General features: G+C 40.5%; 1 protein-coding gene across 5 annotated transcripts in view; it reads right to left on the minus strand.

Moving 5' to 3' along the window:
• The window catches only part of BICRAL (BICRA like chromatin remodeling complex associated protein), a 73,344-nt gene that overhangs the window by 9,008 nt on the left and 50,898 nt on the right, over positions 1-13,438 (minus strand). For 4 of the 5 annotated variants that reach the window (XM_079147733.1, XM_079147735.1, XM_079147734.1 and 1 more), the window contains 4 exons: positions 3,834-3,939; positions 2,831-2,931; positions 1,189-1,250; positions 489-634 (listed from right to left, as the gene is read on the minus strand). In XM_079147733.1, coding sequence (XP_079003859.1) covers positions 489-634; positions 1,189-1,250; positions 2,831-2,931; positions 3,834-3,939 — 415 coding nt within the window. The remainder of the gene's footprint in view (positions 1-488; positions 635-1,188; positions 1,251-2,830; positions 2,932-3,833; positions 3,940-13,438) is intronic. The other variant, XM_079147737.1, reaches the window with a different exon arrangement.

Raw genomic sequence — 13,438 nt, forward strand, 5'->3', positions numbered from 1 at the left:
CCAGGCCTCAAAATGTGCCGAGTTCTAGGGTGGGAGAAGGGGCCCTGGTCCTTAACCTTTTTGTCAAGTTTCCTGAAATTTGGCCAATGCTCTAGAGTCACTGTGGGACTTTAGGGAATGGTTCAGGTAGGGGTTAAAGTCACCGTCTACAACTGGTCAAACAACTTAGGGCAAGGACAAAGCTCAGTGTGATGTAGTTCAAGGTCATTCCATCTGCAGTTAGCAGCCCAAACAATGCTTTCCATTCACTAATCCCCAGAGTATCAATAAAATTTCATGATATTTTGGGATCCCCTTCACAGATTATTGAGAATAAGGCATAGTCCTATATATGGCTTGAGAAATTGAGTACATAGGCAACAGGTAGATCTGTGATGAAAACCAACAACCTATCTGCCAGCAGGGGGTGATGTGGCTCTTGTTTTTCTGTGGAGGGCATGGGAAGACACCTGGTGTCAGGGTGGTCTCTAGGGCTGCAGCCTGTTTACCTTTCCTCAGGTCTTCCTCAGTAGGCATGGAGCCCTGGCACACATGGTAGGAGAGCAGTCTCTGCACCGCGTCACTCAGTGATCGGAACTGGCTTTTGTCAGGTGTCACAGCATGGGCTTGGTCCCTCTGTAACTGCTGGAGAATGCTTTAAGAGAGAAATGCCAGTGTTGATGGACAGTCATGTCAGAAAATCAAATCTAATCATGGTGCTTATTTGCATGCAAAGAAAATAAGATATACAGGAATGTTATTTTCATAGCTCGGCAGTATGGTTTTTTCCTTCAGTTTTGTACTTTGTGGATCATTGCTATGACCGTGACCTCAAAAGCAGTGTTCCCATCATCCATTCTCGTGTGGGCGATTACACAGATTTTGGCCACAGCTGATTACTGGCCAACTAAACTTGTGCTTTTAAATGCAGAAGCTTATCAAGCTGTGCTTCTCCTCAGAGACTCCTTGTCTCTAAAGAGACAAAGTACTATTCTCCTTAAGAACAGAAGAGCAAACAGTACACTCAAGCTGCATCTGATATATTCATAGGTCCTAATGAAATCAAAGCACAGGAAAAGATTTTCAAAGCACTTTTTAAAAAGGCTAATAAACTAATCATAATAACCTGACTTCTGTAGTATATGTATTGAAGGTTAGGGACCTGGAGAAATGTTAAAATTTAATTTGTCATTTCCAAAGGTGACTCACAAAGCTCCTTTAGTTAGCTGTTTTGCAGCAGGCCTTTTTTGTCCTCCTGAATGACTGTCCACCTAAAGATAAAAAACACCTCTTATTATTCCCTTTTGAAAAAAGCGGAATACAGTTACACATAAAGGTCACTATGTTTCAAATATTTTTCAATTGCCTATTAAGAGCATATTGTAAGGCTCCAGATGTGCCTTGCTAAAATATAAAACAAGTCCACAAATTCCATGTAGTGAAGTTGTACTCTGTTAGGAGTATAGAAAGCTGCACTGTCAGTTGCTTAGAAAGAACTCAAGTTTGTATCAGTTTGTGCTTTTTTTGGGGGGAGCAATGAGGTCTTGCTTTGTTGCCCATCCAGACCTTGAACTTTCGGGTTCAAGTGATCCTCCTCAGCCTCCCTAGTAGCTGGGACCACAGATACCTGCCACCAAGCTTGGTTCAGTTTGTACTTTAAAGCCTAACACTCAAACACTCAAACTCGTACAAAAGCATCTTTATATTTTGGAAGAGTGGGGTGCCAACATCATGAACATCTGAAAACTCAGTAGATACTAATTAATCCATTTTCTCAGTGGTAAATGAGGGAGCAAACACTTTGAAGCTCTTGTTACATGTAATCGAGGTGTGAAGTCTAAGAGGCATTTCTTACATCATTAAGGAAAAAAAGACACCTTATGGGAGAACCTGAGAAATAAGCAGATCCTTTACTGGGTATGCCAGGGTAGGCCTAGTCTGCAGCAAGTTTTATCAAACTATTAATTGGTAAATTTCTTGAAGATGGAATGAAGGCCTTAGTAAAGCTAAAGACGAATATATATATATATATATATATATATATATATATATATATATATATATATTTTTTTTTTTTTTTTTTTTTTTTCCCCTTCTTTTGTAGACCAGTAGTTTGAAATGTTAGATTTAAAAGACAAAGTTGAGTCAAAAAACTAAAGGGGCTGCCTACTTCATACATTTCTGGATGTTACAAAAAAAAAAAAAAAAAAAAATCTCAGCAGGGTACAGTGGTGCATACCTATAATTCTAGTAATTTAGGAGGCTGAGGCAGGATGATTGCAAATTTGAGGCCAGTCTGAGTAACTCAGTGAGACTCTGTCTCAAAATAGAAAATAAAAAGGGCTGGGGATATAGCTTACATCCTTAATACTCCAAAAAAAAAAAAAAAAAAAGAAAGAAAAAGGAAATAAAACCCCAAACAAACAAAAATAAAACCCTTCTCAGTATCACCAAGAACGGATCTGCTTTGATCTGATGATGGGTATGTGTGTATTTTCTTTTCTTTTTGCACTACTAGGAATTAAACTCAGGGCCTTGCACACATTAGACAAGTACTGTACCCCTGAGCTACACCCACAGTCCCTGCTGGTATATCATTGACAGGGAAATGATGGATTCATGAAGCATTGTGAACATGTCAGAAATACACTAGACACATTCATGCTAGAAACAGAAATATGACCAGGCATGGCCCATCAGGAAGATCTTCAGTGGCCACACTGTTGTGGCATACAGGGGCAGGCTGGCTGTGCACATAATGCTGGACAGCAACCATAAAGCAGATGACACAACCACACTTTCACTCAGTTATGCAAATTATGAAGAAGGAGCTGTGCAAATAGTTTTCTACCTGCACAGCTGGCTGGCCAGGAGACGCTCCAACTGCTTTTTCCTGTTGTGGCTGTGCAGTTCCTAAAGACGCCGGCATAACTTTGTTTCCAGAATCCTGTCCTATTGGAATTAATACAGAAGACATGTTCAACAGAAATGGTAAGTCAGGTCCACTCTATACTCCTACTGCCCAGCATATGCACATGACCAAGCAGTCTGAAAGGGATTCTTTGTGTGTGTGTGTGTGTTAGTGTTATGCTGGGGATTGAATTCAGAGGTGCTCTACCACTGAGCTACACCCCCAGCCCTTTTTATTGTTTTATTTTGACACAGGGTCTTGCTAAATTGCTGAGGCTGGCCCCGAACTTGAGTTCTCCTTGCCTCAGCCTCCCGAATCACTGGGATTATAGGGGTGTACCACCACACCCGGCTGAAAGGAATTTCTTTATTGTGGATGCATGTTGTGAGGGAGGGAAGGAAGGGAGCAGGGGGTGGCATTTAGAGGCAGAGATTAGGGTTGCTAAAGACTATTTAAGTAATAAATATATCTAATTAAACTAATGGTAATAAACAGGAGCTGCAAATGCTATAATTTCAAATTATTCTCAGAAATAGGCCTTAAGTACTTCAGAACCCCAAAATACAACTTAAGGAAAGGAGTCCCAAAGAAGGAACTGACTAGGAATGCACAAATTTTCATTCTTTTTTTTTTTTTTTTTTAAAGCATTAATTGAGTAGTTACAGGTGTTCAAAGTCTTAGAGAAAAATGACAGATACAACCCACCAGTATTTTCCGCTTTGGGAAGTGGGAGGATTCTAAACGTATATAAAGCAACATGAGGATAATCGCCGTCATGTATGCTAAATAATACCAGATTTCGCTGTGGAACAGATAAAGAAAAAAGAACAGAGTGGAGATGAGATTTAGTCAAAGATTTCAAGCAGAATGAGGGAGGTGAGAGTGTCCTCTGGAGTTGGGAGGACAGGGACAGCCTGCAGAGAGCTTAAAAAAGGCTCCTGACCTGGCAGTGCTGTGCTCAAGAGCCCAGGGATCTGTGCTTGCCTCAGGCCGTCTGCAGTCTTGGAAGTGGACATGGGGGAGGTCTGATTCAAACATTTTTTCTGAGCCTGTGAAACATATAACCAAGATGGAAAAATTAATTTCATTATTAAAAGCTTTAATAGATGACTTAAGATGCCAAACAAGTCTTTTTGTCAACCTGGCATCACTTTCAGATTATATAACAAAACAAAACTAAAAACATGATTATCTTATCACATTGGAAGAATTTTGCAAAGTGCATCCTCTAAAATCTACAGGCACACTGAATTTTCTCAACACCATTCAGAGGGGATGCTGACTTGACATCAGAATATTTTTTTCACCTGGGACTGTTTGTTGCACTTGGAGGCAACAAGCGCATGGAAGATGAACTGGATGATATAAATTTAAATTTTTTCCTATGCCATGGATCAAACCCAGGGCCTTATGTATGCTAGGTAACTGCTGTACCACTGAGCTTAATAGTATTTAAGAATTAATAGGTGTTCTTAAAAAAAAAAGTATGTTTTAAAAATTTAAAAAATTTTATAGTTGTAGATGGACAGCATGCCTTTATTCATTTGTTTATTTTATTTATATGGTGCTGAGAATCGAACTCAGTGCCTCCCATATGCTCAGCATGTGCTTTGCCACTGAGCTTCAGCCTCAGCCCAAAAGTATATTTATGTATTTTTCTTTTTTTTTTAAAGTATGTTTTTTTATAATGCATTTTTTGAGGGTACTGGGGATTGAACACAGGGGGCGCTTTACCAGTGGGCTAAATCCCAGATCTTTTTACTTATTTTGAGAAAGGGTCTCAGCTAAGGGTCCAAGGCTGGTCTCTAATTTGTGATGCTTCTGTCTCAGCTGGGATTACAGGAATGTGCCACCAAGCCCAATTTATATAATGCGTTTTTAAGTAAGATGATAAAAGATTTTCAAAGTATCATCAAACTTTACTCAGCTATGATACTACTACTTCATAAGGCAGTTGGTTTTTCAGAGCTTTTTTGTTTTCATATTATATATTCTATCCCCCACTGGGGACATAAACTAATGTGTCTCAAGTACAATGTTGCCACCCTCCATTCACATTTGGGTGCTCACACAGACCTTGGCAGTGGCCTAGTCATGTTAACATTTCTGTTTGAAACAATTATTTATTTGGTTTTTGTTTCTAATATAAAAATGAGAAGGATTCTGACATTACCCAAGCAAGACCAGAGGAGATCATTAGAGTCAGAAATGGTCTCTTTTCTCATTCTTCCATTGGCAAGGAAGGGCAAATCTGTACTACTGTAGGCAGATAACCAACAAATTCTTAGGAAGAAAACAACAAGTGGAAAGGTCAATTCAAAATCTTCCAGTTTCCACTGCATTTCCCCTTGTTGATTCCTCATGTTCTGCTACAGGGAATCTCTCTACCTGGAGGACACCCATATTGCAGGAGACCTAGGGCAAGTAGTAACTATATGCCCTTTCCACAAATATGTCCAGGGCATGAACACTTGGGATCACCTTGAAGAAACACCTAATTAGGTCAAAGGTAGAAAAATGTGGTTTACCAGGGCAAAGCTGGTGGGACTCTGAAAAAAATGAGATCAAAAGACAAATACATGAACCAGAATTAATATGCTCAAATGACCAAAAGTCCTTACAGTGTGTTGCCAGTGCACAAATATTAGGAATTTCTTTCAATGGCTGGTTCACATTGAATAGAAGAAAGTCATCTTCATGGCTTCAGAGCAAAGACCTTTTTGGTTTACTGTAATGGGCAATAAACCCAGGGATGTTATACCACTGAGCTACATCCTGTTATTTTTTCCTTTTTTATTTTGAGAGAGGGTCTCACTAAGTTGCTAAGGCTGGCCTTGGAACTTGCAATCCTCCTGCCTCAGCTTCCTGAGTTGCTGGAATTATACTTAGCTCACATTATTTTTTGTTAAAAATGGTATTAGCAGTTTCATCTCTCACCTAATTTATCAGACATGACTTGGAATGACTCCTGGTTATCAAAAACAAATGAAACAAAACCCATGCATGCACATATAGTACAACTACAAGAAAAGCAAACACAAGATCTCTAAAAAAAAGCCAGGAGGACTGAGGCTAGGAGGAAAAATCCTTCCTTCACCTTTCTTTCTTTTTCTTTTTTCTTTTTTTTTTTTTTGGTACTGGGATTAAACCCAGGGACTCTTTACCACTGAGCTATATTCCCAGCCCTTTTTATTTTTTATTTTGAGACAGGGTCTCACTAAGTTGCTGAGGCTGGCCCTGAGCTTGTGATCCTGTTTCCTCAAACTCCCAAGTTGCTGGAATTACAGATGTGCACCACTGCACCTGGCGGTATCCACTTTCTTGAGCTGAGTGGTACTTTCCATGGGTATTTGCTCTATAATTTTTTAACTATGCTTTATGCTTTTTTGTTTGGTTGTTTTTGCTGGGGGTTAAACCCAAGGCCAGGCTGTGGGCAAGGCAAGGCAAGCTTTCTACCACTGTGCCACAGACACATCCCAGCCTAATGCCTTTACGTTTTATGAATTCTTCTTAAGTGTTTTCTATTTCACAATACAAAAGATTAAAAGAAAACGAAAAAACAACCTAGCATCAAAGCAAGAGAATTTTCTATCATTTGAGGAGATTTTTATATAGTACTGTACAGTCTATTAAAACAGGATGATTCCTCTGGGAATATGTTTTGGGATAAGTGTTTTTAAAATCTCCTTACTTGCTTTTGTGGGTACTAAGCACTGATATTCGTGCATTTTCATCTTCTAACTACCTCCATGGGCTGAACTGTATGCCTTTTCTTGGGACTAGAATACTCACTCCGGTTGTTACACTGTGGGGCAGAGGCTGGGGGTGGCACAGGTAGGGGTATGATGACAGCAATCATCATCTACTGGGGATCTTGTTCTGGCCCCTATATTGGAATCTCCTTGATGTACCAGGCCTGAATGTTTGGAAAGCTCTGCTGTCAGGTCTACACTGTCTGTAGAAGTTCACTGGTGTGCTGTTCACTCCCAGTCCTCTCATAAAGGCAGGACTTGGGTTTGTCTTGTTCACTGCCATATGCCCAGTCAGAGCAGGACCTGAACTATGGTGAGCACACAGTAAAGGGTTGTTCAATAAAAATAAGTGAATTTCATTGAGGTGTAAGTCACAGGGGTCTCTGCCTCCCCAGCCTCATCCTCCCCACACTCAGAAGCCATCAACTTCCTCCCATTTCCCCAAATTTTAAGTTGCCCCAGCTAACAATCTTTCCCATAAATAAAATTTGTCATCATCTTGTTTTCATGAACTTTAGAAAACTTTTAGAGAAGACTTGTTCTTGAAATACATGGTGGGTGGCCCATGCCTGTAATCACAACTACCTGGGAGGCTGAGGCTACCCTTGGCAAGTTTGAGGCCAGCCTCACCATCTTAATGAGACTCTGTCTCAAAATAAGAAGCAAAAAGGGTTGTGGATGTAGCTCAGTCGGAAGCAATCCTGAGTTCAATCCCTAATACCACAAAAAAGAAAATAAAGTGTTTTTTCCCTTCACAAATACAAAAACTACTTAAGTATATAGATACTCCTCAATTTAGGATGATAAACCCTTTCTAAAGTCAAAAAAATCATTAAGCTGAAACACTTTAAGTGGTGACCATCTGCATTTTGTTCAGAATTTGGCTCCAAGAATTCTACTAACGTGGACAATTTTAACTCTTTAGACCACTGATTTTGGCAACAGGTGGACCTATAGATATATCCCGTTGTACTCAAATACTTCATGTATCAATTCTCTCCCTCCACCATATACTCTGAAAAATGCCAATTCCATGTTAACAAGACAATATCTATCAAACAACACATTTCATTAATGAAGCAGATCATGTGGAGTTTACCTAGCAAATCTCTGGTAACTGCCCCACTGCCATAAAAATGGGTTGGGGCCAGTAAGATTGGAAAATACACAAGGACTTCAGGTTTCTGGTCTGACATTTAAGGAAGTTTTACAAGTCTTTATTCTAACAGCTAAAAGCTGAACAAACTGAAAAGTAAAGAATTCTCCCTAGATCTGTCAGAGAAGTGAGGCCACAGGGCAAACCACTGCCATGTGCAACAAGGCAAGTGACAGGTAGACAGAGGCAGAAAATCATGATCTACCAGACCTGAAACCTATGGACAGGAACTAGGGAAAGGAAAACCTTAAGTGACAAACTGCTGGAGGCTCAGTGTGGCCTGCCTGAGAGATACAAACTCAGGGGGAACTAGGCAGAGGGGATCCTCACACTTTTGTGAGTTTTACCTCCAGGAGTTCTACCAGGTCCTCACAGTGAATATCAGAGAAAAATCTCCTCGTGCTTCCTGCAGGGGGAGGGAAAAGGAAGCGTTTTGAAATATGCCAGAGCATTCTGTTCTTAACAAGGCTTCCCTAGGAGACACTATTTTAGTAAAGCCTAATCTGCTGGGGTTAATTCAGACTCTAGTTATTCAGAGGAAGGCAAATAATCAACTCTAGCCCCCTCTAGCTTTTTATGCAGAACAAGGGAAATATCCAATTCTAGCCTCTAATATTCATGCATTGGAAATTTAATCTCTAATACAATAGTATTGACAGTTGGGATCTTTAAGAGTGAATAGGTCATGAGGGCTGTGACCTTAAGAAGCCCATTATCTCGGCATGGAGGTGCACACCTGTAGTCTCAACTTTTTCTTTTTTGGGGGTGGTGCTGAGGAATTGAACCCAGAGCCTTGTGCATGCGAGGCAAGCACTTTACCAACTGAGCTATCTCCTCAGCCCTAGTCCCAGCTTTTAGGGAAACAGAGGTGGGAGGATTACTTAAGTCAAGTGAGACTGGCCTGGGCAACACAACAAAATGCCACGTCAAAAAACATTCTGCAGGAGTGTTTCCCTTCCTTTTGTCACTCTCTTCTGCAAGAGTGCATGCAATCTCTTGCCTTCCTACCCTTTTGCCACAGAATGATACAATAAGGTCTTCACCAGAGGCTGGCCTTGACTTTGGACTTTTTATTTTTGAAAACTGAGAAGAAATAAATTTCTGTTCTTTATAAATTACCCACTCTTGTTATTCTGTTACAGTAGTTCAACATGGACTAAGACACACAACTGGGTCAGAGAAGTGGGGTACAGCTGTGAAAAGTGCCTGAAAATGTCAAAGTGGCTTTGGAACTGAATAATGGGCAGAGGCTGGAGAGGATGGAGGAGCAAGCTAGAATAAGAAGCCTGTATTGCCATAATGGGAATGTTAAGGGCAATTCTGCTGAGAGATCAGACGAAGGGGCCTTCTGAAGAATTTCTAGGAAGTTCTTATTAGAATAATAATAATTAGTCTTATTAGAGATTATGTAAGTGGGCATGACCATAATGCTGGTAGAAACAAAGACAACGAAGGCAAGTCTCATGAGATCTTAGACAAAAATGAGAAACCAGGTATTGGAAACTGGAATAAAGGCCATCATTATTATAAAATAGCAAAGAACTTGGCTGATTGTGTCCATACCTGAAGGCTTTATGGAAGTTAGAGTTTAAGAGCAATGAACTAGGATAGTTGGAGAAAGAAATTTCTAAGCAAAATATTAAAGGATCTATGTGGCTTATTTTATTGGACACAGTAAAAACCAGAGAAGAAAGAAATTATTAAAAGATTAAATTAATAATCGAAAAGGAAATACAATGTAAAAATTCGGAAATTCTTCAGCCAGTCATGTAAAGAACAAAAAAAGTGTCATGCAAGGGTGCCAAAGCCAGAGGCTATTCATTGACAATGGGAGAATGACCCTGAAGGCATTTCAGAGACCTTTTTGTCTTGGTGGTGGTACTGGGGATGGAACCCAGGGCCTCAGGCATGCTAAACATATACTGTCACGGTGATGCACACCCCACTTCCTCATTTCAGACATCTTGGAGGCCACCCTCCCTATTACAGGCCCAGAGCTCTAGGAGGCCAAAGTGATTCAGTGGCTGTGGTACTGGGGTGCCCTCATAGGCTTGCTGCCCTAGGCTACCTTGGGACTTTGCTCCTGCCTTCCAGTGCACCACTTCTCTGCTGTCCCAGCAATGGCTCAATCAGAAAGGGTATACCTCATGTAGCCACGCTGGAAGGCACAAGTGGTAAGCCTTAGTGATGTCCATGTTGTACTAATTCTAGTACCCACAGTATACAACTGTGGGGCCAAGTCAGCCAACACCTAGATTTCAAAGGATGTACTAGACAGCCTGGAAGCCCATGTTGAAACGTACCTCAAGACTCTAGAACTATTAAGCTACCAGCAGCATGCCATACCAGCTGGAAGAGCTGAAGACAAGAGGCTCCAACCCTTGAGAGCTGCTTGATGGGCTGAGCCCAACAAAGTTACGGGTGGGTCTGCCCATGCCTTTGATGACCCAACTTCTACCCCAGGGTGACAGGAGGATGCATATAAAGTAGATGACCTTGTCCCTGTTGGGTTCTGGACTTACTTGGAACCGGTCACTGCCTTTTTCCTTTCCTACTACTCCCTTTTGGAATAGCAATGTCTATTCTATGTCTGTTGTACCACTGTATTTTGGAAACGTATTACCTTTTTAATTTTACAGACTTACAGCTAGAAAGGAATTTGCCTCAGGATGAATCATGCCTTGAGTGTCAGGCATATCTGACTCAGGTAAGACTCTGCATTTTGTATTTTTAAGAAGGTGCTGGAGTGAGTTAAAAGATTTGGGGCGGGCTGGGGATATAGTTCAGTTGGTAGAGTGCTTGCCTTGCAAGCACAGGGCCCTGGGTTCAATCCCTAGCACCGCAAAAAAAAAAAAAAAAAAAAGATTTGGGGCTGTTGGGATAGAATAAATGTGAGAAGGACATAAATTCTGGGTGTCAGGGGGTGGGATTCTTTGGTTTGAATGTGTTTCCAAAGTTCAGGTATTAATCCCATGAATCCTCAATGCAACAAGTGTTGAGAGGTGTGCCTTTAAAAGGCAATGAGGTCAGGAGGGCTTTGCCTTGGTGAATGGATCAGTGCCACTATTGAGAAAGTGAGTTCCTGACAAAAGGATGAGTTTGGCCTCCTTCCATCTCTCATAAGTATTCTCTTCTCCTTCCCTAATTTCTCAAAGAGAAACTACATGGAAATGAAAATACAATTTGTCAGATTTGGAGGATGAAGCTGGATGCAGTGGCACATGCCGGTAATCCCAACTATTTGAGAGGCTGAGACAGAAAGAGTGTGAAGTTCAAGGTCAGTCTGCAACATGGTGAGACCCCATCACAAAAACAAACAAATTGGTAGAATGTAGCAAATGCAGTGCTTAGAGGGACATCTATAGCATTTAATATGTGTATTAGAAAAGAAGAAAGATCTAAAATCAATCACCATAGGGGTGGGGATACAGCTCAGCTGGTAGAGTGCTTGCCTACCATGCACAAGGCCCTGGGTTCAATCCCCAGCACCAACACAAAACAAACAAACAAACAAAAACAAGTTAAAAAAAAAAAAAAAAAAAAAAAGAAAACCAAAACAGCCAGGTGTAGTGGCACATGCCTATAATACCAGTGGCTGGGGAGGCTGAGGCAGGAGGATCAAGAGTTCAAAGTCAGCCTCAGTGAAAGTGAGGCCCTAAGCAAATCAGTGAGACCTTGTTTCTAAATAAAATACAAAATAGGGCTGGGGTTGTGGCTCAGTGGTCAAAAGCCCCTGAGTTCAATCTCTGGTACCCCTCCAAAAAAAAGTAGAAGAAAAAGAATAAAAAGTAGAGCAGAAATCAATGAAATGAGGACAGGAAACTGATATAAAATCAATGAAATTAAAAACTGATTCTTTGAAAAGGTTAATAAAATTGATTGGTCTGTAGCCAAGCTAAGAAAAAGATGATACAAATTAACCACATTGGAAATGAAAGAGGGGACATCACCTCATATTCCATGGATATTAAAAGAATACTAGGATGGGGTATATAGCTTAGTGGTAGAGTGCTTGACTAGCATCGTGTGAGGCCCTGGGTTCAATCCCTAGCACACAAAAAGGAAAAATAAAAGGTTATGAACAACTCTATGCCAATGAATTCATGAATTTGATAACTAAGATAAAACTAATTCCTTGAAAGATAATCTGTCAAAACTCACACAAGAGGAAATAAGATGATTTTAATTATAAATCAATCATAAATTAAATCATAATCCTTATTTAAATTATAAATTTAATCAGTAATTAATCTTCCAAAACAGAAAGCACCAGGTTTCGAGGGGTTCATAGGTGAATTCTACCAAATATTTAAGGAAGAAATCTTACCAATTCTCTATAATCTCTTCCAGAAGATAAGACACAAAGGGAAAACTTCCTAATTAATTTTATGAGGTCAGCACTACCCTAATACCAAAATCAGAAAAGACTTTACAAGAACATAAAACCAAAGACCAGTATCTCTCATAAATACAGATGTAAAGATCCTCAACAAAATTTAGCAAATAAAATTTAGTATTATATAAAAAGAATTACATATCACAACCAACTGGGACTTATGCCAGATATGCAAGGTTGGTTTGATATTTACAAATCAGTTTATGGGGCTGGGGTCATGACTTAGTGGTAGAGCACTTGCCTAGCATGTGTGAGGCACTGGGTCTGATTCCCAGCACTGCATATAAATAAATAAAAAATAAGGGTCCATCAAAAACTAAAAAACATTTAAAAAAATAACTTATGGCTAAGCACAGTGGTATAGACCTATAATCCTAACTAAATGGGAGCCTGAGGTAGGAAGATAGCAAGTTTGTGGTCTGTAATGGTTTGGATGTGAGGTGTCCCCCAAAAGCTCACATGTGAGACAATGCAGGAAGGTTCAGAGGAGAAATGATTGGGTTGTGAGAATCTTAACCCAATCAGTGAATCAATCCCTGCTGGGATTAACTAAAGTGATAGGGTGTGGCTGGAGGAGACTGGAATTGGGGGGTGGCTTTGGGGTATATATTTTGTATTCTGCCACTCTCTCCTGCCATGATATTCTCTCACCTTGAGCCCCCAAGGAATGGAGCCAGCCTTCTATGGACTAAGACTTCTGAAACTGTAAGCCCTCAAATAAACTTTTCCTCCTTTAAAATTTTTCTGGTCAGATCTTTTAGTCACAGCAGCAAAAAAGCTGACTAAAACAAGGTCAGTCTTGGCAACTTGGCAAAAAAATAAAAGGAGCTGGGAATAGAGCACTCCTGGCTCAACCCCCAGGACCACCCCCCCAAAAAAAAGACTCAATATGAACTATCACATATTTAGGTTAAAGAAGCTGGGTATGGTAGTGCACGCCTGTGATCCCAGCAGCTTAGGAGGCTGAGGCGGATTACAAGTTCAAAGCCAGCCTCAGCAACTTAGTCAGGCCCTAAGCAACTTAGTAAGACTCTGTCTTAAAATAAAGAATTTATAAAAAGGGCTGGGGATGTAGCTCAGTGGTAAAGTACCCCTGGGTTTAATCTCCGGTACCAAAAATAAATAAAGAGAAAGAAAGGAAAGAAGGCAGGCAGATAGGCTGGGGATGTGACTCAGGGGTACAGCACTTGCCTGGTTGCCTGGCATGGATGAAACCCTGGGTTTGATCTGTGGTAGTAGCACCA

Source organism: Sciurus vulgaris (genome assembly GCF_902686455.1).
Source record: "Sciurus vulgaris genome assembly, chromosome: 7".
NCBI lineage: Eukaryota > Metazoa > Chordata > Mammalia > Rodentia > Sciuridae > Sciurus > Sciurus vulgaris.